The sequence below is a fragment of the Anopheles maculipalpis genome, chromosome 2RL, assembly GCF_943734695.1.
Source record: "Anopheles maculipalpis chromosome 2RL, idAnoMacuDA_375_x, whole genome shotgun sequence".
NCBI classification, from domain to species: Eukaryota; Metazoa; Arthropoda; class Insecta; order Diptera; family Culicidae; genus Anopheles; species Anopheles maculipalpis.
Window position 1 is genome coordinate 22,124,434 of NC_064871.1, and position 25,521 is coordinate 22,149,954.

A 25,521-nucleotide genomic window follows, 5' to 3' on the forward strand; every position below is an offset into this window, starting at 1 on the left:
ACGCTCGGTTATTCTTCCCTCTCAATCAATGGAAGTTTAAAATTTAATTGAAATTGCAGGTTTCTGCTCCACAAATAACACTAAATGCATCGAATGTTTATAGGAATAGCTATTTGAACATGTAGGAATTCCTTTAAGGAGAAATTATTTTTATTTTATCGGCTGTACTGAACTTCATATTTCTATAATGGTCAGCATCTTTTACAATGACACGCATGACAAATAGCCCATTGCAAAACACTAACCGCCCGCTAGAACACGTAACCACTGATACTCCTCCTCCCGTAAACCTACATCGTAGGACAGCGTTTGCTGCTTCAATTTCGCATTTAGACGGGCATCGTAATGATGTCGGTGTACTTCTTGATTTTGCTGGCCACGCTCATATCGACGTACTTATCACCGATCGATACCACCATACCACCGATCAGCGCTGGGTCAACCTGAGCCGTCAGCTGGATGGTTTGGTTCGGCTTGAGGAATGCCTAAAACGGGAAGCAAATCAAATAAAGTGCACACGTATGTCGCATTTGGATACGGCAATAACCATACCTTAAGCGCATTTTCCAGCTGCTTACGCTGTCCATCGTCCAGCGGTTTGGCAGTCTTCACCTCGCACACCACCTCACCACGCTCGGCAGCCATAATCAGGCTGAATGCATTGATGATACCGTCCAGACGACCGAGGCGACCATTTTCGGCCAACAAAGTCAGCAGATTGCCGGTGGCAGCGTTGAACTTAACCTTCGCTGCAACATCCTTCAGTGCGGCGGCCTTGACGTTACGCTTCGTGGTCGGATCACGCAGCAGATCGCGCATCTTCGGATCCGAGCGCATCTGGGTCTGCAGTCCCTTCAGGTCCTTCTCGACCGCATCCAGCGCCTTCGTCTTCGAGGCAGCCGAATAGAGGGCACAGGCATAGCGACCCTCCAGACCAAATACTTGCACCGGTGGTTTGACCAGCTGTGCGGCGACCGAGCTGGTACTCAGTTGACGAGCCTGTAAATGGATTTGCCGGAGTTTAAAATTACATAACCCTACAGTGCATGGTATGTCTGCGATGGCCATCACATAACCTACAGCCAGCGAGGTACGGAGGATGCACATTGGGCGGGAGTGAGAACTCGCCAACGAAAATCGCGTATCGCTGGTAGATTTGTGGCTGTGGTCAAAGTACTTACCAGTACAGAGAGTTTTCCGGAGGCTGCCATTTTCGCTATGTCGATGCGGATAGGATAAGACAATTTCGAGACGATTGTTTTCGTCAAATTGCATGGAAAAGGGGTCGCACCATATGTCATGCCATACTTGACATGCTGTCAATTTTAATTTTGACAGTTGTGCGTAATCCTATTAGGACCACGTGATTGCGGCAAATTTTAAAATTCGGAGGTGCATGAAGATATGAGATTAGTAACTTATATTGGTTCTATGAATGCTTGAAGGGATGATATTAGTAGTTTATATTAGTTCTGTTCAAGTTTTCTCGAAGTTTGTTAAATAAATTGATGCTTAAATAAAGGACAAAAAAATGCTAATAGTAATTTCGTAGTATTTCGTAAATAATATTTCGAAAAAAATGCTGCTCCGAGAGTCTTTTATTTTTAACCTTTTTAATATGTACTACACTCTAGTTGAAAGCAAACGAATGGATTGGAATGAACTAGAAAACTATTTAAAGTAAATTAACAAGAGTCTACAATATGCTTCATGCTTGGGCAGTTACAAAATTTTTAAACGTCTTGTTGTAAAAACTTACATCTATCACTTTTTTTTTGTGTAGCAATATGATTCGATATGAACGTTGTATTGAAAAAAACGTTTTTTTGTGATATTTAAACATACTCATTACTTGCCTTTTCATAAAGCTGAGGTTATGTTGTAAATGAGTTGCTGATTCTGCAACTAAAAACGAGAGAGAAGACGGTTTGTAGACAAGGACAATTTTCAAGGACAAAACTTTAACTAATTAACTAAATTTAGATCACTGGTGAAAGAGCTCAATCAATTACGAGAGAACAGGTGTATGTAATACGCAGCGAGCTCATCACACCACATAAAAGGTTGATTTAACAAGCAAACGGTAACCAAACGATTGCTAATTAATATTTAAATCATACAAAAAAAGAAAGCAGTCGATCGTTATTATTAGAAGCTTTTTTTATTGTAATTGTACAGTAGCAGCTTATTGTTTTGCATACATTGTTCACCAATACCAGTTTTGTACGAGCAAAACTAATTGCATTGCTCTTGAATGATCGGCGCTTAACCATTCGTTACATACTAATGAAAGAAATGATTTTCATTGCGGCTATCGAAACGAACCGAAAACAGTTTCCGTCTCAAATTTTCGCTTTCAAGTGGCAACAAATTCAGTTTAAAGTACGATCGTGTGTCTGTGTCACAATCGTTTAGTGCTTAGTAATTTACAGCTGACTATAAACAAAAAAAATCCAGTACAAAACGTATACACGCACGGTCATCCTGTGCCGTGGTGGTGAACCTGAACGCATTGTGCATATGAGTGAATGAGCATTCAATAGATGTGTCCTTATAATATAGTACAAGAAATCTTTGAACATCCACCGTAACGGTACACAACCACGCACGGTTTGATATAGGGTCCTACCGACTTACAACACTATTTAATGCTACAGTTGAGCTTACATATCTCCTATCGAATGTTCAGCTAATAAAGCTCCTACACTATGCTTCTACCACTGTACCAAGCTGTGAGCGGTCAACCATTTTTGTTTTGGGGCGATTGCAATCAAACCACTGGTTGACGCGTACAAGTAGATGTGTGCAATGATTCGCGCCTTAAGGAATACGAGAAAGTTAAAGCAAGTACAATCGCTAATGCTTAACTGCAAAGTTTGAAAAGGGCCCCCAGGAATAAAGGCCCTTTTCATTCCCTCAAATTTGCTTTTTTGTGTTTTAGTTTAGCTTTGTTGCAAATAGACATTCACTGGCAGCGTCCAGGAAGTAATCAGAGATGAGCTCCCGGGATGAGTCCTTGATGGGCTTGATGGCGATGGGCAGATAATGGCTCCTGGTTCGCGTTCATCCACTGCAGAGCAACCAGCCCATTAGGGAGAGCTCAGAACCGATCACAGTAAAAGGCACCGGCTTGTAGCACCGTTCCATCCGTCGTGAGCATCTAATTACTACCGAACCCGACGAAAGCACGATGCCGCGTGGTTGAGTAGCTGTCCTCCATCGTTTTGTCGATGGTTTGATAAAAGTCCGGTTTGCCATTGCTGTGCGTGTTCGCATGTCCGTTCGAGATGTTCTTGTTCGGTACCGACTCGAGGTTGCCGTTGGTGAGTGCCATCTGTTCAGCCTTTTCCTTCTTTGCCTGGTGAGATGGATGAAATAAATTCACAAAATTACACGCTTGAATTGAAAAGATATCTGGGTACGAATTTACGCCACTTACCTGTTTTCGCACGGTGTACGCCTGTTTGTAGAAGTTCGAGAACAGGAAGTAGAACATAACGGCGTGAGCACCGATGAAGTAAGCGAACGCGATCGGATAGTTGCACTCGTTCCAGATCAGCAGCTGGAAGGCGTGAGCCATCACCAGAATGAACTGAACCTGTGTGAAGTTGGAATTGGTAAAATTGATTAGATTGTGGACCTAAAAACACGGGGGGTGTGTGTGTGTGCTAATTGTTTACTTACCATTTGGAAAACTGTGAGATATTTCTTCCACCAGAGGTACTTCTGTACCTTTGGTCCCATCGCAGCCAACATGTAGTACGTGTACATTACAATATGCACCAAGGTATTCAACAGTCCGAAGAAAGAACTATGGCCACCTGAGGGTAAAGAGTAATAAAAGGGTCAGAAACTTTTGAATTGCCCATTCCAAGATTTCATTTCTTCTAAATTAACTACCCAAGGTGAGTTGCCTGTCAGTTGTTTTGGAGTCCCTCTCACTTTCTTCTTGGATTAACAACCCATACCGATCGATCATGTCGGCCATCGAATGGCATACTAGACTAGTTGATATAATGCGGTTGGATGGTCAGTCTTCTTAACGATGGAACGGTTTTGGATAGGATTTAATCCCCCAGTCCTGCCTTGTAAACACCAGCGCCTACAAGCGGATCGCTTAATTTTGAGTGTTAATAAGGAATTTAGTAACTTGGTCAAGGAATTGCACATGAAGATTTCTTCACACTATTCTCCTCAACTCCCAAGTGTTTAAGATTGTCATTCACGACAACAATATATTAAGATCTTAATATGAACATATTGCTGGTAAAGGAAAACTCGAGACTTGGTAGGTTCGTCGCTCTATATCAAAGGAACGAACACCCATATAAAAGGCAAAAAATGTATTGTTCAGGCATTAAGGTACTCCGAATTGAGCAATAGATTTTTTTAGCTTTATCGAAGAATTTGTTCTTATAATTCTGTGTTTAAAATGGATATATGAATTGATCTTTTAGGCCTTAAAAGAGCTGAAACCAAGTGAAACAGAAGTTGGCAATATTAATATTTTAGTCACCTTCCAAAATGTTTGAAGTTTAGGTCATACAACTGTTTCATGCAAATCATCATGATGCTGCATGGAATTCAATTAACACACAAACAAAGCATCTTCAAGAGGTCAGCAGTATATATTTGGAAATGCCTCTAGCGAAGAAAGAGTGAATTCCTCGGCTACTACCTAGCCAAAAAAGGCCAAGTACGGTAGCCAATGTGATACCGGTGAGCGTACTAGTGCTACAGTGACACATTAAGCCTTTCCTCCCTAAAATATGCCGCTAAACCTACAGTGACCTATGGGACAACCTCCTCGAACTACGACGGCACGAACGAAATGATAAATGAGTATATTTTTGTTCAAATCAGCGTGGCAGCATGCTTCAACGTCAGCGCTAAAGATTTGCTACAGTCGGAAAAGAAAAAATCATTTCTTCAGCGCTCCCTAACTGCACGAACGGGATTGTGTAAGGTGGCCAGGTGAAACACCTGCCTGCTGGCTGGGGCGGTAATCAATACGTCTCAGTAGCGTGAAAAGAAACTCATTGCCAAAGATGGTGGCAAAAAGAGGTGTGTGTGTATGCTGACTGAGGGTCGAAAGAGAGTTATCCATTGATCAAACAAAGCCAAAGCGCCAAAATAGTCCCCAAAACAGTTCCCCGCCCAATACTAACCTGGCGTAAACTTAACTCCCCACCAGACCGATGCGGGCATGATGCCGTGATGGATGACGTGCAGGGTCGACACCTGATCGTACCGTTTGCGCATCACAAAGAAAATGGTGTCGAAGAACTCGGTAAACTTCGAGAAGTAGTACCACCAGCATCCGGATGCCATCTGGAACGGCAATAAAACAGGAAGGAAACATCCGCGAATGTTATTAACCGATCAATAAGCAGGAAGAACCTATCCTATAGGCGTGCCACATTCACTTACCCTCATGGCCATTGGTGAGCGGGAGTAATCCACTGGCTGACAGCGCAGACTGTACCCGGCCAACCATCCGGAAACGCATGCCTACGGGAAAACGGGATCAAGAACGGGGTTGGTTTACATATCTTTTTGCTTGGGTGAAAAAAGTGAAAGGTATCACACCGGTGTCCCTGCAGCTTCGAGATGGCGTAGGGTCAACGGAACGATTCAACCTTACACGACTTCGGTAGGTGGATTGAGTTGAACCTTCTTACCTCATAAAACAGCCACGTACTGAATAGCACTTGCAAGAAGTTGTACACGATCAGTACCTTTCGCAGTTCGAAGGGTTTCCTGTTTTCCATCAGCTTAGGGCCAAGAACCTGGCAAGAAATGGAAAGGTAAAACATTAGTAATGATGCAGGGATCCATGGCAATGGATTCTAGCGAAATGGAATAGGCAGGGTCTTTGGTTGCATCGTGTCTTTGACCGTCGGATGCAATTAAAACGCATCTAGCAACTGCACCTGTACACGATCGTCGATTCCTGCAGTTCAGGTCAACGAACTTGTTGCGGGTGAATGGCTGAGTAGAGTATGCTTTTTATGACTGGTGCACGAGTAAGATGATTACATGACAGAAGAATGTGATTGAGCGGACAATTCCAAGGCTGCTATTGCTCATCCTGGAAGGATCGTGCTTGTAACAAAATGGACGCTTAACAGTTATATCGTGAACTGGCTGCTTCTTCAATGGCAGATTAGGTTCTACTAATTTATATGATAATTTTAAGACAGATTAATTTATTCATTTCAGTTAATGAGGCACTGGCATTGGTATTGGCATTGAATATTTTTTAATTTATTTTAACTTTTGTTGAATTATCTTCATCGTCTGTCTTTAATCAAACAATATGTTGCATTATTTTAAACAATCTTACTTTATTTTCCAATTCACGAAGGAATCATTTTGTTGATCATTAATTATTGTACTAATGTATATTTAATCGGCTGTACACTGGACACTGTTGAGAGCGTGATGAATTAATTCAAAGCTTTTGAAAATCAGGTGATTCGTAATTGTGTAACTATTAACATACGCGCCCCAAACAATTTATTCAAGTTTAGGAAAAGCTACTCGAAACTTAAAGTGTTGGCCATGTTGGTACGAATAAAACAGCGACAAGCATTAGCATGGTGCGTTTAGCTTCAATTACCGGATTCAAAAAGAGATAAAAAACACTGGCATAAAAGCAACATAGTGTGTATGGATATTAGAGTGCATCATAGCAAAGAAATTAGTATTTATTACTCAATTAAAACGGTTTAAGTGTGCCACGTACCAAACCACGTGGCGGATGATCATCAAAATGGTAGATATAAAACAGAGCAAACTCAAGAACGCAGCAAACACATTCTGCATGGGAAAATTGTGTTAGATCACGGGGGTATAGTCGTACCCAAAATGGATTCATGCTCAGCATTTTGCTAAGAAAAAGAGTGTAACACAAGTTTCAAATCGTGCTGTTTAAGCCAACATTTTCAGGCTGAAAAAATTTTATATAAGACTTACTCGTCGTCTCGTCGAAGATCAACGAAAGGAACTGGTTTTGATAAATTCTAGCCCAACCATCTGACTTCACACAATTTTCTGACACTGCTCTAGCAGCGATCAAGCTGTTTAGAGGCCCTATGCGAATGGCCGACGAGGAATCTTGTGGTCGCCAACTCCACCCATTGCGCATGCTACCAAAGAAGCTTGCGAGAAAGCTCGAGAATTGATCGTTCTTTTGCCCAGCCAGTCCACAGTGGTGTATTTTTAACCGCTCAACTCAACAGACTTAATGAAATAAATTGATAATTTAAAAAAATGCGATAAAACCAATTGCAGTTCACTCAAGATCACTCAATGAAGTTTACAGTACACGGCTCCAATATTGTACTGTATTGCACAAATGTCAGAAATATGGATGAAATGCAATATAAGCTGGATGTGCAAAGCATTTTTTTATGTGTACCCGAGCATACATCACTTTAAACCGTTACAAGAAGCAAACAGCCGTTGTAATTCTTCCGTTTTTTTCGATACGAAACTGTTTTGGAGGTGTAAAATTACAGCGCATCCTAAGACGTCCGTGCCAAGGTTACAAAACTTCTCGCGGAACGCATCTCAAACGCATCATGTTGCAACCGTCCCACCGGGACCGGTTGTGTTATGACAATGAACTTGCACACGGGTGATGTGGTTGTTCCCGCTACCAAAAGAAGTCACCATTTCCCGTCACGTTTCAATTTGCACGTACACGCTTGGCATGTGAGTTCAGGGTTATTTCATCGCCGAAAACGATACGGTAAACATAAAAAAGTTTCGAAGGCTAATGTGAGAAATGCATCTGGCGATGGCTTACTAAAAATAAAAAAAAAAACTTGCTTGACCGAATGCTTCTCGAGCCGAATGCACATTCACTTGTTTTATGTTTGTTGTGGTTGCTATTGTGCAAGGTCATGTGCAGTGTTATCGGTGAAGGGATATGGATGACCAAGGCACCAGGCGTCTCCTTTCTTCCCGGTAGACCTTCCCAGGAGTGTGGTGCTTGATGAGGTTTGGTGGATTTTTTCAAAAGTAAATGCATCTTGCAATGCTGCAACCACTGGAAGATTTATGTGTTTTCGGAGTGGATGGGAATAAAACGACCTTTTACTGGGTCGAGACAAAGGGTGAAATAGAATTCGTACAGACCCTGGCATGTTGTGCAATGTTCCGTGACAATGTGAAGCAGAGTCAGATCTTTATCTTCCAGCAGTTTTTGGATGAATATTGTAAGATATTGATGTAATTATTATATGTATTTATGTTAAAAAAATAATATATTCCATTAAACCGACTCTCAAACTTTAAAAGCATCTTGTCATGATCTCAAACAGAGATTCCTTTTCGGGTACGTACCTTAACGAAATAAGCATAACACAAACTAATTCCAATGGTGGGAAAGGGTGAACTCATCAGGGGCCAATCGCGCGTCCTTGGATCCGATAGTTCGTCCATCAAATACCGCCAGCCCTGGTGTACGTTTGTGATAAGCTCCATCGTGGTGCTCCGGTGGTTTGCTTTCCTATCCTACAGTGGTGGTTGGTATGGGGCTGCAAAAGAAACAAGCATAATGTGCGTAGGCACGTTAGTAAACAGCGATCGTGCAATAAGTGAAAGGAAAGGTTCTAGAAGTGTCCAACCAACTAGAAAGTGTTCCGTGCCGGTGCAATCGATTACTCTCGCTTGTGCAAACTGTGCTTGCGCGTTGCAATGACGTCAAACGTAAACACATGTCAAACTCCAGACGGTACCCACTTCCGGCATATTGGGTAGTGCGGCTGGTAAAGACGTCTTTTTCTTCTTCTCCTTCAACTTCAAACACTTCAGCCGTGTTTACGTGCGATGTTAAAGGTATGTGCGGAACCTTTAAACTATTTGATAATTGCCCGGTCGCCCGACTGACGGATACGAAACCAGACGAAAATGAACGATCGTGGAAAGTTAAAGCACTCGTCGTTGGGCGTTTAAACACTGTCAAACTCCTGCAGTCGCCAGCAAGCGATCGAGAAGCTTCTGCAGTGATGTAAGTTTTGAAACATCTAGATACATCCTGCTGTCTACCACTGCAGCGCCATTCCAAATCATGAACTACCTGGTTTTACAACACTAAAATCGAACGCTTCGAGCATGGTTGGTTCGACGAACGTAAATTAAAATCCTTCACAAGAACACGAAGCATCCGGTAGAATTCTGCAAAACCAGCAATAAATAGTATGATAAAAAGCATCGCACAATCATAAAATGCGAACTGGTGGATGCAAGGCCAATATTCACCACCCGGCACACGGTTCAGCGCCAAACAGCTGGTCGATGGGGCGGCTTTGAAGCATTTCGTACCGGCTTAATTTAATGGAACGAAAACGAACGCCTCAAACTCGTTTCGAAAGATCTTGAACCGGGAGAAACCATTTCCTCGTTTTGAAAACTTCCCCAACAAAACAATAAAGAACTCCTCCGTGGTTTGGGCGCGCTCTCTGCTGTGCGATCGTCGCGCAGATTTCGAAGTGCCGATCGACTGATCGAAGATCGCCGTTTTCGTTTCTTGTGCTGATGCTGTACAGTCGGGTCCGAGTGCCGGTGGGTTGGAAGGCCGGTTTTTAGCCTTCCATTATGGTAGAATGAATATTTATTCCAACTCCAATGTAGAATGTTGCATTCGCAACTGGACGTCCTTCCTGGTGCGTAATAAAAGTTGGCAACTAACTGTAGATTTGTGTTACGGCGTGCTGCTGGATGCTGTTGGAAGCATTTTCATAGGAAGTGAATAAATATTTTGCTTTAGTGCAGAATTGTGCCTTAACACAATGACCACAAAGTAAAAATAGTTTGCACAGTTAGTGTGTGGAACTGGCACTACTGCCAAGCTTAATCAATGGTAGGATTGAATAATATAAATGTCAACCGAATCTGAAACTGGAAAGATCACCACTAAAGTAGGGTAAGGCTGGTTAGCTGGTTTGACTATCGATAAAATGTACCTCCTTGAACTGAACTTTTTCGGTTTGCAAAAATCTCACAAAAGCTGTTGAAGAAGATACTTAAGCATTATCGATAAAGTTTGGAAAATTATAAATTCCAAATAAATTATAATTATAATAAACATGATTGCAAGAAGCTATAAAGCTATTTGTTCCATATTACGGTATGTTTCGAATCGATAGTGGAATATTGTCAGCCCGTTGGAACTTTGCAATTATATAATGGAATTCTGCATTTTATTTATTTATTTATTTATAATTAATAATGACGGTCCAGTGCCGTATATTGTCAACACCGCTTGTGCTGAACAAATTTTATAATCATATTAATAAGGCATTTCCTCCTTATTCTTTGCCTTATACCGGGCATACTCGGTTATGAATTCTGCATTTATTGAGAGAAAATTTGTATCGCGGCTGTGGAATTTTGCAATTAAGGTTAAAAAAAAGCAGCAACAATTTCTCTAAAAATTTTTTGCGTAAACCTGTTGAAATGTGAATCTTACGGCGTGTTTACGTAAACAAACTATCAGATAATATGTTCTATTTTGCCATTTTTGCATTTAAATTTGGAACACGAAAACACTGAGCAGAAGTTTCACTGTATGATAGTAAAGTTCCACGTTCCGTTTTGTAAATCTCCCCTAACTGAATGCATAATCCCATCCCACAAGAAGCTTGCAATATTCCACTATCCATTAAAAAAAAAAATGTTCCGAAGTTCTGTAAAATGCTACAAAATAATGCACTCATGGGGAAGATTTTTCTTGGCACATAATAAAATAAATTGGCACGGATTACTGGCACCGCTGCTAGGATGTCCTACATCAAACACACACAAACACCTGCCATCCAAACAGTACCATCACTCTGTCATCACGCAGCACGTGTACCCGGTCGATTGCGACTAAAAGCTAAGAAAGAGTAAAGGCGTAAAGGTCACCGTAGCCAAGCCGTAAGCGATCATTTTATTAACCAACCCCTACGGTATCAACTGGAGGGTCACCAACTGGAGGTTGGTGAACTTTCGTGCTTAGCGCTATGCGGTGGCCAAGTGTTTTGTGTCATCGTTGTGCCATCGGCTCTAATGAGACGGCCAGTAATGGTTGCCCATATAAGCAAGCAGCTGCACTTGTCCGTACACTGGCAGCCTTCAGAGGCCGTTTGTTTTATTCATCTTCTAATCGTGCTGACCCCATATCCACGCGTCTCCAATGCTGGGGGAGCGCAGACGAGGCGTGGCAGACGGGCTGGACGAACCCCAGATTCGTTACAAATGAGCGTCTTAAGCGGCTCCCTGTGGGTGGGCGATGAGTTCGCACAATGCAAAAGAAGGTCGCTTAATGCTGCCAACGTTAAATGGGCGCTTGCATGCGGCCGTCGGGTTCGTCGCTTACACGCCGTTATTAGAATCTTTCGTAACGCGCGTGTCATGTACCGTCGTCTAGCGGGTTCGTCACTTTGACGCGCATTACTCTCGTATTCCGGTTCGTCCGTTAGTCGTGCGTATCGAGGCGCCGTGTGCATGCTGAACACGCAAGACAGGACGCAGCCAACACGATGGCAGACGATTAATTTGTTTAGCTATCGAACTTGAAGCTGTTCACGGTGCGATCGTTACACGATGTCACAGGGCGCATAAAGAACGGACTTGATTTGTTCCACCACTGTGCGCGTTTAAGCATGCATGGGAGGACATCCCGTACTGGTAGATTAGCTAATGGTTCTAATAAACTGCACACACACACACACACACAATCCAAGGGGTGTATGCCGAACGGTGGTAACGAAACATGTTTATGGTTTACGAAAATGATGCAATTTATATGCACTCCAGCGATCGGGGAAGTGGCAAGGTCAGTTGGCCGTTGTTGCCGCTGTCCAGGGCGCGCCCTTTACCGGGTGCGCTCCTTGGGAAGTAGAAACTCGGAAAAGAATTCACAACCCTGCCTGTCTGGCCGGCAGATTTGCGCAACACTCGAGATCCATTTGCCGTAACGGACTGGCTGGCCAGTTGTTTGCATGGGTTTTGCACGGTTGAAAAGATCGATTAGTTTAGGCAAGATCGAACAGATACTCTCAAAACTTGCGGTTGGCCAGCAACGAAAGCTGAAACATTTAATAATGTTTGCCCATGCAAAAAAAAAGCGGACCGATACGGCACCCGAACACCCGAGGCCATCCGAACCACAGCCAACCTCTGATTTCGATTAAGGCTCATTAGCTTGGCTGACCTTAGCGGAGATGGGTAATAAAATAATATCCTTCGCAGTTTGGCTAGAACGAGCGATTAAATGGTGAAACGATTCGTTCGCTTTGGTTCCGTCACGATCGCCTCGCAATCCATTCCGGTCCGTGTCAATACCGTAGTTATGCTAGTTTAAGGAGCCGTTTTTATTGTTCTTTGCCTTTAGTGCCGCTCAAGATTGAGGTGCCGATTTGTGCGGATCACTGCCCAGCGTTCGATTGTTAGCGCAGGAAACTCGTTCACGTGTGCCCACCTCCATCTAACAACTTGCTCCATCGTCGCACTGGGGAGTTTTTATGTTGTTGTATTGGTTGGTTTGTAGTATTGTGGCAAAATTTGGCACGCTGTCATAATGGACGATGCGCCATTGAAGATGGTACAGTTTAATTGACTTCACCGGTTTCGATGGCAAGCTGGCAAGTATTTGTAAGAGCAATTGCCCCGGCTGACGTTTGCTGGGCACATTCCGGTAGCGTGGTTACGAAATAGGGTCAATGGCAAATGGGTAATTAAATGAGGTATCGAACGCAACACCCTTTTGTCGCAAAACATCGCAAACAAACACCATGCAATACCGGCCACCCCGACAGGAATGTTAACCCAGCGTAATTAAGCCGGCTTGTTGTCGGTTGCTCGTTTTTTTTTCTTCTAGTGTCTATGGGGATTTACCCCGGATGAGAAGCATGCTTTGGCTGAGAGCGTAACGTGTTTGTAAGTAAATGTACAATTTAAAGTGTCACTTTGGACGCTTCATTTTGTTGATGATTGTGGCTCGGATGTTAATGCACAACCCTGCGATCGATCTGATTCGCTATAGTTTATTGTTAACTGTTCAGCTTGGTGGTGCATACGAATGGTTCGATTAGAAGCAGCCAACCCAACCAGCAACTAATCGTAACTGCATAATTAATAAACTTCACCAAGCTCGCTTAGCTTATTAAAATATCGTTCCACTTTATACGACGCTATATTTGGATTTGTGGTTGATCCTCTTTTTTGAGATTGGCGAAATAGGTATGTTGGGCAAGGTTGGGTAAGATAAGCCAAAGCAAAATTATACACCACATCACAGGCGTGCATTTAAAAAACTAGTTTAGGATGCTCCACTAGCTAAGCTGCTAGCTCGAAATGTCAAGCAAGTGGAAAGTGATTAACGATCTAAGGCGTTAACTACTTCAACACAACTACTGCATACACTTAGAACACACCCTTCGCTTTTTTCCTTGTCTGCGAACAATTAAATGTTGTATGGCAAAAAAAAACAGGAATCCCATTGCCAGGATGATGGAACGATTTAATTATAATCAATTAATCTTCTTCCCACACCGATCGGTGCAATCGTACCAATCGTTATGAATATGGAACAGTGCGTGTGACGCAAAGACTATTGCGTCCTGTTTGTTTTTTGTGCTGTGGTCAAGTGCTGGAAATGGAGAAAATCCAGCTGACAGGAAAGCTTGTTGGAGATAAAATATTCCACTTCGAAAATGCGACTAGACAGGGGTGCGTTAAGTATACGATGGAATGGGCTTACTCGTTGACAGTAAGTACCACCCGATAGATGGCGCTACTTCTAGAACTCTCGATGTCTAGCCGTTCTCCAGTAGCGGCCGCACTTGGCATCGATGATGACGTTGTTATTACACAAATGTAAACCGGCCAAAGGTAACCGACTGGTAGGTGAGTAAAGGCAAGGGACGGCCTGCGATCAATTACCGTTAGTAAACATGGGCAGACACTGGACAGGTTTTCTAGCTCGGAGATGTGTTGTATGACGTTTCGATAGCAAAACCGGGTGGGTTTTGCCCCTTTTAAGCGAAAAAAAAATCACTGCAAATGCAGGTCTGAACTTCAACTTGATCTTGTCAGCGACTACGGTACGGAGGGATTGCTGGCACGGTGTAATTAACACCACATAGCAGTTAATTCCCGCCCGCATCGTTTGTGGCTGCGGTGACAAAATGAAGGAAATTTCCTGCAAAAGCGCGCTTGGTGACGCACGACGACAAGCTAACTGTTGTTTTGTATTTCTCGTTTCCATAAAGTGTAATTTAAAATCATTGCATAAGAATTTTTTTTATCGTGTGTTGTTGGTTTTGCAAACCGGAATATTTAGCAAATCGATGCATAATAAGTAGCGCTATTGTTTTTTAGTGGTAGGTTTCCTTCTGAATGTAAACATTATTAGCATTTTAACCCATTTTCTTACGCTTCATTGGCAGCGATCGAATCGGTTAGATTAATCCATCAAGAGTGTTTGTGCGAGTGCGCCGAGTGTTTATGTTTATTCAATTTCGGACGCTTAGCACCACCCGTGGAGCCGTGGCGAGGGCCAAAGCGCATCATCATTGCCGTGTTTGATGCTTGATTGAAAGTGTGAAGATTCACACCGTGACCGAGGGAGGAGTGCTCTATTGATTCGTGTGGTTTTCCGTATAGTTTTAGGCTTTCGTACACCTGAAGCATACCGATTTTTGTCCCAATCCATCAATGCCATCGATCGAGCTGCTGGTGTGGATGCTGCACGGTTCTACCGGTTTTGACCCGATTCCACTCGGCCGACCAACCATGGCCGAGTTTGTTAGGCAAATGCAAGGATCGTCGTCGCCCGTTCGTTTGGCCATCGTGATGATAAGCAAACATGACGCCGCTCAATGCTAACATGCATGATCAAAGGCACACATACGCGTGCGCGCATAGATGGTTGAACAACGAAACGCACTTTAAGCTCACGGGCACGTACGGTGCCCAGATACATCCGCCAGCGACCCGCGACTTTCGAAGCTAGATGGCGGATTGTGTTAGGACGAATCCCATGCTCCAATCCCTAATGGGCACACTTTGTATGCTGTGCAGATAGTGGTCTGCGGCAGGTTTTTGGGTTTCTCGTGGGACCTTACACTCAAATTGGTAACTGTATTAGCGCGCCGGTTAGCCAGGTCTAATCTTATTTGTGAAGTTGAAGGTTTAGGCGACGCTTTTAGCTTCAAATGCTGTCTTGTTAGATTTGGTATTTTAAATATGCTCACTGTGGTGAATAGATTATTTTGCCAGCAATGTATTACAATTCTATCTTAACTTCGAGTTGTAAAGTTCTACGTTACATCAGCCTTTGTGTCCTCAAAAGCTGAGCAATGAGATCTTTGTCTAACAAAAGCAGGATGTTATGTTTTCCAGGAACTTAAACTTCAGTCACATCTTTCAATCCTCCTGAACGTGCTTTTGCGGAAAGGGACAGTCACCCGTCCGTGCCGCAATTATTGTGCGGATGAGCCCGCAAACATGGCGTTGAATTCTTCCACGAAAACTCCACACATCGTGGGTGGTTCGCGTTCAAGGCTAATCGGATCGTTTGCATGCACGCGCCACCTTAGCGCCAAAGGATCAAACGTGTGCGGTTGCGTTGCCAGAAATTGCGCATCGTGCTCGCCGTACGACGTCGATAAGACGGATCATTGATTGAGGGAGGTGGAGAAATGGAACGCTTTGATAAGTGCCCCGTGAAGGGACAGTTGTGCGAGAACTGGTGCACGAGAACAGTGGACGACCTTCGGGTCGCCCGGTCGGCCCTTTACACCTGTAGGGTGCTAACACTCGCACAAACGCACGCTGTGTAGATGGGCATGTTGTTTACATTGGCCTCGGCTTATGCGACCGGCGACGACCGTTACGTACACGGCGTTCGGCACAGCCGAGCGAGGAAGGTACGGTTGAAAATGACACTGCCCGTCATGCTTTTATGCTAAAATGTTGTCGGGTCGGGGTTGGATCTTCACCGAGCAAACAACCTTGAGCTTCGGCCGGGACGACGGCAAAAACGGTGCGCGAACTGTACCGGGTGTCTGTGACCGGTCCGACCTAGGGAGGGATGAATGCGTACGGCCCCCGAAGCGTCGCACCCGTATTACATCATGTAATCGCAGCGAAATGGAACCAGCCAGCCTGGAATTGGCGCTCGAAAAGAGGCCACGAATGGTTTGGCGAATGGTTGCAGCATCCGAACGGCTGGTGTCGACCGATTTGAATGCGCTGCTGTTATGTGTGGCGCGAATATGGACGCGAAAGCCAAGACGCGAAAGCGAAAACCGGGACGAGAGTGAAAAGTGGCAAGCAAGCAAGCCGCTGAGACGGACGAGAGCAACAGATGCATTATTCATCGCATCAGGTTTGCGCGTCGCTTTGCTGAAGGGTTGAAGAAGCGTTGCGCTTGGCCGCGCCGGAATGGGCTGTGAGGTGAGATGCAAATCGGTTGCAAAGAGGAAAAAAAAGATGTGGTAGCCCAAAAAAAAAAAAAAACACGCCAAAGACTTACAAACACAGACACACTTGGACGACGTTTCGAACCCACTTGACTCATAATGATCGTCGCGTCACAGGCGATCGCCATCGATGGATCGGTACGATCGAGCATGGGATTAGGTCATGCCGTTGCTCTTTGGGACTTCAGAGGGAGGTAAAAAAAAGCATAAAAACACACACCTCTGAGTCGTACTGTCCAAGCCGGAATGGCCAAATAGGTGTGTGAAATTTTGGAAAAAATGCGAAAAATGGAGCAACCTATACACACGCGTCAGCAGCAGTGCAGCAATGACACTAAATAATCGCACCAGCAATATCGGAGTGTGAAAGGTCAGTTTGGTGCTCTGAATGAACAAATAAAACCAGACAACTTGTGGATAGGGGATAAAGCGATCGTCGGTGAACTGCAATTATATTACATGGTTTACAACCACAACTGCGTCTTGCAGAGTTTTCTGAGTGCGCTCCGTGACTTATGGGGCAGCATCTTTGGGTGGAAAAAACGAGCAGAAAATCAGCCAGCAATAAAATCAAATAAATAATACCGCAGCTTCATAAGCGGCGCATTGACCGGTATGATGTAACGTTGCTATTAGCGCGTATACCGCCTAGGTGGTAGCAAAAGCTGATGCTGCTCTCGCCTGAACAATAGCGAAGAAAAATTATAAAACTTGAAATTTTGGTGTGATTGGTGCTGGTGGAAATCGTAGGGGAACATTTTTCAACCCCATAAAATTAAAACGATTCGATTGGAATATTCGTAAGGCGCAGTTTTTTTTTTCTTCTCAACGATCATTCTGAGATTTTGCAGAACTCACACTTCTCCCACGGAACATCAGCAGACAGACCGGAATGACATCAACAGACAGATCGGAGAGTTAACATCTGCCATACAGGCACTTCTTCACCTGAACGGCCATTTGGTGTAATATTAAGTTCTTCAAATGCTCTTCACGATACGCGTGCGAATCAATTTATCACTTGAATGTCGTCTCCGCCGCATCTCTTCAAGCTGACACATGTCCCAATGCAAGAACTAACCACATAATGGTTGCGGTTATTTTTAGGAGATTTTCTTCTGTTACTCCATTTCCTGGAATTATTTGTCAAAAGAATGAGGGAAGAAAAAACAAACCTTTTCTTTCCAGTTTGTGTGTCCCAATGTGGCCAAATTCACGCGTCATCTAGCATTTTGTGAAGCATAGCTCAAAGGCTGATGAGCTCTTAATTGACGCAGTCGACGCAGCCTTTGTGCCCTCATTTAAACAAATGACACCTTCCAAAGTGGTGCGAAGACAGACAGAGTCTTCCGCAAGGTGGTCATGAAATTTGTTTTGCCAGCTTCCAACAACCATCGGTCAGTCATCATGGTACGCCACTAAGTAGTTGCGCCATAAAGCACCACTATGGTAGAATGTGCCAGAAACGGTACGATGCGCCAAACTGTAACGGATGCATGCGAAGGAAGCAATTTTGCGATAAGTTTATCTTGCCACCTAATTATCCATTCCAATCTTTGGACCGTATCAATTCACTCCAAAAACATCCTCACCCACCTCCCAAACCCATAACAAACAAAGCCCGTCGTGGTGGATCTTTTTATCGCCTGCCATTAGGTCAGTTGGCACCTTCGGACCTTGAAAAAAGCATTTTCACGACCAAACGCCCTTTCCCACCGTGGTGCAACGTTCCAGCTGGCGTGAAAGATTCGTTCCGTGCCGCTGGCTGGAGGTTAATCGATGCGGCATGATTTTCATTTTCACTCTCATTCGTTTAAAATTTTCTTCCCGCACTCAAAGCACAGAGGACACGCAAAGTCCTTCGCGCAGATGAAGCGCGTTGACCCATGAGTTTTTGTGGGACACACGCTTTACCTTCAAGATGATGCTTGAAGAAGTGTACGAAATAGTGTCTCACGGCTATTTCGTCTGATTTGCCGATGACACGTGGCAACGAAACAACACTATGTCTCTATGCAGATAACAACATCCGCTGGTAAAGCTTTACTTTCACTTAACCACCGACAGTGATTGGCCGGGGTGGTGATGTGGTTGGTTTGGGTTGGCGATTGGATGTTGATTACGTTATGACAGGGTTCGTGTTAGCTGCCCTATTGTGCGGGAAGTGACGCCTTTCCATCGGAAGAAACGGCTAAGCCGGTGTGTCGCGTTGGGCTTAAACAGACTCACTGTCGTCAGGCGGTTATTTAATGGCAACAGTTTACAATTTGGTCTACAATGTATCGGAGATGTAAAATGCTGCTTGTTTACACTCATTAGAGTGTTGGTTGCAGTTTTGTTTTCATTCTTAGCTGGTGCAGTCAGAAGGCAAAAAAAAACGAGGCATTTTCATGAAGCACTTACACCAAACAGTAAATTTAATTTTTCCTGCAGGCACCTGCTCCCCAACAGTTCGACCGATCAGTTGGAGTTTTCTCTGCTTCACACAACTTTTCTGCACGCTTGCAGTTGTTCCTGGTGGTGAGAAAACCGGTGCTCACTGCTCGTGGCATGGTTGCAGTAGGAAAAAATGCGACCACGCAGCATTTAATTGTAGCCAGAAAGCGTATGTGTGTGTGTGTGTGTGTGTCAACATTATTGTTTATTGGCGGGATTTATGACGATCGTGTCCGTGTGTGTCTGTATGCGCCAACGCTGAATGAACCCATTTGGTAGCAGTTAACACCGTCATCGATGGGTGTTTATTTTCCAATTTGGCGGATTTTGGTCGAGCTTCGAATCGAGCCGTATGTCTGTTTTGGAATTTCCCTCCCGCTGGGAAGTGCTGTTCGTTGGTCCACTTTCGGAGGAGGATCGTACCCGAATGACCTTTGCAACAGTCGTCGACACTGTTCCCAGCATTCGGCACGTTGTGGATCATAACAATTTAAGCACATTTTGCACATCCAAAGCCTTGATCGGGCACACAAACAGCAACACATGCACAGGGTTTCACTTTTCAGCCTATCTTCACGGTCATAGTGAGCGGTGATTGCGGTTGAAATCGAGTTAGCTTATGACCAATCCGGCACACCACAGGTTCGGTTGACAGTTGATGCAATCGTGCAGACATATCATTTCCTCAACTTCATTCCATGGGCGATAAGGTAGCCTCGAAAATTAAAATAAATTAACTAACCAGATGACACACGGGACCGCACCTTGGCACAGCAACACAAGAGTCTGTAGATGATCACGAATCACACCACAACTCCTAGGAACTTGTGATGCCAGACAGACAGGGTGGTAAATGATGCTGCATAGCACATCACACACAGTGGGAAAAGGGAGAGCTATGAGAGAGACAGAGAGAGAGTGTGTGTGTGTCAGAGGGTGATTGGGCGAGCGGGTGGTAGTAGGATGCCAATCCCACCCGGGAGGTCCGGTCGGAGCACGGTCCGACCCGATCGCCGGGTTTGACCGAATTTCGCTTACATAAGGCCATCGTAAGATCCGTGCGATTGAATGGTGAACCTTCGCGTAACCATGGTTTGCCGGAACACAAGGGGACGCACAATGGGTTTTCGTCCCCCTCGGGCGATAGCGAAACGTCCCACCAGTGGTCACCAAACACGGGATTCCGGGCGCAAACCGGTTAGAGATAGTCGAATTAAACACCTTTTTTTTCGTCTTCTTGGTGCGTCGGTCTGGTGGTCCGTACCGATGCCGTTCCAATCAATCAAGCACCTACCAATGACCAATCATTCATTTTATAACAATTTTTTAGACAAAAGCCCACTCACAGCATAAAACGATGAGCTTCACCGTGGTTGATTTGGAGGATCAATTGTGTGGTTGTTCCCCAAACTACTAGAAAGGATTGTATGGTAAATTCCCACTAGAAAGCAATACGGGTGCATATGTAACCGAAACTATCTAGTTTCACCTCTAAACCCACAAACATAGTGATCCATACACACATACACGATCAAACACACAGCCACAAGCATGTATGCTAATGATCGTGTATCCTAAAAAGTGGGACTTACCTTTCTAATAAATTACTGCTCCCAAACAGAGCGCCACAGTCTCCCTCGAAAACGGGCGTCGAGCGAAAAAGTGCAGTCACTGGCGGTAGGAAAAAAACAAAACTGCTTACAAACACACTTGGCGCACTGCGCTAACGATGCTAAATCCGTCCCAATTCAGATTCGGTAATTTGTACCGATAGCTCATAAGTTAGGTCCAGGTGCTTTCGGACTATATCGTCAGCAGCGGTAAAATGCCTACCACACCACAAGTGTACACACGGGCATATTGCGCACACGGCTTGGGGAATTGGAAAAATGCTGCTGATTCAGCACCGACAAGCAGGAGGCCTAACGGGGGTTCTTTACCAATATGCCTCCAATACACTGGGAATCGTACACTGTAACACGGAACACTGGATCCACCGGAAGTGGATGAAATTGTCCCTAAGGGTGGAAGTAGAATTACTCCCCCTTCACTAGTCACACTCACTCATGCACATACACCAACACATAAAAATCCGAGAGCGCACAAAGCACCACCACGTACCAGATATTGCAGGATCTCGCCAGACTCGGCAAAGCAGGGAATACTCAATATATCCTAGGTCCGGACACCCGGCGTTGTGGTCGCGCGTGGATCAAGCGACTGTTACGAGCGAAATGAGTTTTTGGCTATCGCGACATCGTTGTTTTATATATCGACCCCACTCCTCACGATCGCCACCCGACCCACGGTGCTTCTTCGCCGCAGCTCGCGTTCCCACCACCAGATCGCGGCGAACCCGCGTTGCGTACGATCGATGGCGACACAAAGCTAGCGATCGCACACAACGGGTGTGATTCCATAGCGAATCCACCTGGATTCGCTGTAGAATGGATACCCATACTAGAGAGAAATAATCACTACTACTACTGCTAAAGTTGCTTTCTGCTACTACTAATACTACGCGTTCCAATATGCACGGAGTACTCCCGACGCTTCTTCCAGCCGCAGACAAGAACCTGCCAGAGTCGCTGTAGAATACGATCGGGAACGAATCGGCGAAAAGCCGGTTCCGAACCGAAGGGTGGATATGCTATCAACCCTGTTCGCGCAATCTCATTTTCGTGCTGATGTGCTGTGGTCGCTTGGGACGGAAATTCCAACACAGCTCCCTCGCTAACCAATTACTATGGACGATCGGTGTCCCTTCCCAGATGTCCGCCGATGTCGCGTTTCCATGCTGTCTTGCTTGATCGCACTAAGAACAGAGCATCATGGCAATGATTATACACACCAAGCTCTTCTCTAGACCGCTAACAAACGCTCCGTTGGTAGGCCGTTCGATGGCTTCAGCCAGTGATCTGGTGGTCAAGTGCACACGACAATACTCCCCCAACCAGTTTTCCCAGCGCGATGCAGCACAAAGATGCATCCAACGTCCACTTGCATCCAGATTGCACTCACTCCCTCTGTCTCTATCACTCTTTCGTACTTTTGTTTCGCTCCCATTCGCCCCAACGTGCGTTTGTGTTTCATGGTGCCGGTTTAACTCGAAAAATTGTAACCATGGACGGCACGAGACCGTGGTAGCAGTAGTAGCAAATGTCGAACCGCTGCACTGAAATCTCCCCCAGCAAGCACGGCCATCGCCATCGTAGTCGCAAAATTTATCTTGTTAAACTTGGCCCATTTGGGAGCAGGATTTTCTCCTTCACGGACCAACACGGCTGTCCGTCTTCTTGCGCCCGTTCGCAGCGTAATGTGCCCTTCAACTGGAGCTCTTGCACAGCCACCGTGGTAGTGCTATCAACAGTAAGAAGTATGCAAAAAAAAAAACCGACTATAGCAGAAATACGATCTTTTACACCCTCTCCGCTTTCAATCGAATTCCTCCGCATACTAAAACATTCGGTAAAGTTTTAAAATTTGTTGCCTAATCTGTGACCGGCATTGAGCCAAGGTAATTGGGGCATGAACCGGTGCACCCAACGCAAGCACGACAAGAAGAAGAAATTGAAACAGACAAAGGGCAAGCAGATAGCCGAACAAAGACCGAAAAATGTATACTGACCTTTTCGTTTTGGGGGAGATGTTGGAGTAGAGGGCGTCAGTAGAGACAGATGTAATTAGTATCGAAAGAAGCTGAAACTGCAAGAAGCATTAATTAGTGCAGAGAAAACGCGAGTCACGTGCTGCGATGGCGTAGGAGTGAAAATTTGGATGACCTCCGAATGATTCGCTCATAAATCTCGTCATACAATCCGGTCTGCTTCCCTACCGCAGCACACTCAACCGGCTGATGTTTACTGGATGTTGCGTGATAGAATTGAAATGGAATTGAATGAACCCTTTATGGGCCCTGCTGGTCCGGTACTGATTTCACGAAGAATCTCTGAGCAAGATCATACAGATGGTTTTAGGCAGGAACGAGAATGACAAGGGATCGCTGTGTCGCAATTAGCATATTCGCTTAGCTTACCGGGAGAGGGTGTTGTTCCCCTGTCCAGATCCGGTAGGGAACAGAGCCAAGATGGATCAGGTGTGTGTGTGTGTCAACGTTCTTTGGTGCGAAACGTTCTTTGTGGTTTGTTAAACAGCTTGATTAGACGCTGTAGCTAGCAGTGTGGTAGTTTCGATTTTGTGTCATTGGCCGGTAGATCGTCTCGTGCTACGAATGACCACGATCATGATGATGATGCGCAACTCCGTGCAGGGTTCTCGACCTGTACCATTGATCGAGGAGAACAAGTTGGTGGTAAAATTTTGCGATCTTGCTCAAGGAGAAATAACCGTAAACAAAACGTCCTCGTGGGCTCGCGATGCGTAGACAAAAGATCATCTTTTCGTACATCGCTGCTACTGCTGTGTGTGTAGGTATAAAAATATCGGCGGGTGATACAGTCTACTCATTAGCATCCGGAATGCGATATTTTATCGAATTGTGTCTGGCGTTACAAGAAAGTATTCCGCGAGCAGGCAGATGGTCGCTCGTTCGTCGCTTGAACGGTATTGAAATCTTTTAGACCGGTTTCTTGTTTTTTCCGCCTCTATGTTGGACACACGTTCCAGCGAACAAAAGCTTGGTGGTTTTAGTGCCACGCCAGTACTACCTAATGCCTTTCGATACGAATGGGGAAATATTTGCCAAAACGTAAAACCCAAACTGACTCTCTCTATCTCTCCTCTATTGTGCGTGAAGCTACACATTCTACGGTGCCTTAATCTAACGGGGTCAGCTTTTCTTTTTCGAATCGTAGACATTAGAAATCCCGTTTGGGAAAATTTCAGGATAGCAACAGCAGAAAGATCGAGAATAACACATCACGATGAGACAGCATTATGTTGGCTGCTGGGCGGGATTGTCCCGGTTCTCTGTTCGCAGTGAAACGCATCCAACATCGGAACGAAATGCAGCTGCAGCGTGGCGAATGTCCGATACTATCATGTGTGTGTGTATAGTGTCAAGGTTAGTGTATAGAGCGTGCACAAGGACGGTTGGCCCTCGGTTAGATCCGTTTCTTTCCTTTAGCTGTAAACACTTTATTGCCTGGCCGTAACCTTCCGCTTTCCCGACGGGCCGCCCTTGCTTAGGGAGCCGTCACCACTGTGTCTTGAAGCGGAAATTTTTTCACCCCTCCAAATTCCTCCCCCGTGCCTGAATGGGGCGTTGCCTCTCACGCTCTAGTCACACTTGGTGTTTTCCCGCCAGTGGGGTGGGAGTTGTTGTGTTTGAATCACATCACGATGATCAGTTAATTGTCTCGACAACGATCGAGTAGATGGGTATACTATATTACTTTCTTGCACGATTCGACAGAATCGATTAACACATGCCGGTAGTTGCGCAAAAGCATCACAACAGAATGGTAACTTATCGCCGTGGGGTTACCGTCACGTTGAGTATTACTTTGGGTTTCATTCATGCATTGTTTAGTTCAAAGAAATAGTGGTGTCATCATGAAAGTGGTTAAACTAAGCAAAGAAAGGATAATTAAATTGACGTAAGTTAATGAGGTGTTTATTTGATTGCAAATATTACGCTTGTTTTAAGTGCGGCTTATGCAGAGACATAGGCTGCCAATTCAAGCGTGACATCACATAGCAGTACGGCACTAAAATCCTTAACACATATAGATAAGAATCCTCACAAATAAAAGCATCTTCACGTGCACCGGATAGCAGCAGCACAACCTTGGCCATGAGTTCTGTCACGGTAATGGCAGTCGCGTTGACACCGCCAGCCTCGGAAGCTGTCGATTGCTCGATTTGGTCAGTTGTTTTTCTCCCTGCTGCGTTCGTGAGCGTTCGTTACTCTGCTCTAGCAGCTAATTGAAGCGTTGTGGGCTGTTTAGTGTTAATGTTAGGTGGCAGCACTTGATTAGCGGCTGGCTGATCGATCGATGGCTGACACCGACCGAAGGATGCACGGCGTGCGTAGCACTGCCAAATTCACACTACCTCTCAGGTTACGGTGATAGCTGATCTACTGACCCTGACACCAAGCTTAAGTTTACCAAACTAAATGCAAAAAAAATGATCTGCTTAATCTAGAAAGGTGCTTTGTCTGGTAAGATTTAGTTGGTGAGTTAATATCCTTGGTTGGGTTGTGATTTAAGCCGAGTGTTCTGGAATTCTTATTCATTTTAGCAAAGTAAGCTTCATAAATTGAGGTCTCCCAAACGAAACTAAAAGCATCGTTGTAGAATGATCTAGATCTCAAAACTTGCAGCACCAAAGACTCGTACGAAGCGACCGAAGAGCGTTTCCTCTTATGTCGTCGTATTCGCATCAATAAGAGGCGAGAGCCAAAACACTAATGTGCGGTTTAACTGTTTATTCAACAATTTCGATTATTTGCCCAAACAGCTCCCAAACACCGTTGGGATGAACATTAACCTCCGTCACAGTGTTACAGTGTCCCTGTTTGCACGCTGTTCTACGTCACCACAAAACCGATCCCGACCGATCTCATTACCATCCATGAGTACACAATATTCGACACGAGCGCTCATCAATCAATTCAAACAGTGCGCTATTTATTATTCTT

The 25,521-nt window shown here is 44.8% G+C and overlaps 5 protein-coding genes across 7 annotated transcripts in view; 1 reads left to right on the forward strand and 4 right to left on the reverse strand.

Moving 5' to 3' along the window:
• The window catches only part of LOC126557604 (protein arginine N-methyltransferase 1), a 724,795-nt gene that overhangs the window by 190,651 nt on the left and 508,623 nt on the right, over window positions 1-25,521 (reverse strand). The gene's annotated exons all lie outside the window — the stretch shown is intronic.
• LOC126558812 (uncharacterized) overlaps window positions 1-25,521 on the forward strand; it is a 174,066-nt gene that overhangs the window by 50,651 nt on the left and 97,894 nt on the right. The window lies entirely within an intron of this gene.
• Window positions 1-25,521, reverse strand: part of LOC126558592 (60S acidic ribosomal protein P0) — a 321,090-nt gene that overhangs the window by 29,752 nt on the left and 265,817 nt on the right. The window lies entirely within an intron of this gene.
• LOC126558918 (ATP synthase subunit O, mitochondrial) lies at window positions 283-15,759 on the reverse strand. 2 transcript variants are annotated; one of them, XM_050215007.1, is made up of 3 exons: window positions 15,755-15,759; window positions 553-999; window positions 283-485 (listed from the first exon to the last, which is right to left on the reverse strand). In XM_050215007.1, the coding sequence occupies exons 2-3, from the start codon at window positions 835-837 to the stop codon at window positions 330-332; spliced, it is 441 nt and encodes a 146-aa protein (XP_050070964.1). In that variant the 5' UTR covers window positions 838-999; window positions 15,755-15,759; the 3' UTR covers window positions 283-329. The 2 variants fall into 2 exon arrangements, with proteins under 2 accessions (XP_050070964.1, XP_050070963.1); XM_050215006.1 differs by lacking the exon at window positions 15,755-15,759 and adding an exon at window positions 1,182-1,318.
• On the reverse strand, window positions 2,952-8,494 carry LOC126558537 (elongation of very long chain fatty acids protein). The gene is made up of 7 exons (XM_050214560.1): window positions 8,353-8,494; window positions 5,682-5,789; window positions 5,431-5,511; window positions 5,169-5,331; window positions 3,685-3,821; window positions 3,440-3,598; window positions 2,952-3,358 (listed from the first exon to the last, which is right to left on the reverse strand). The coding sequence occupies exons 1-7, from the start codon at window positions 8,491-8,493 to the stop codon at window positions 3,161-3,163; spliced, it is 987 nt and encodes a 328-aa protein (XP_050070517.1). The 5' UTR covers window position 8,494; the 3' UTR covers window positions 2,952-3,160.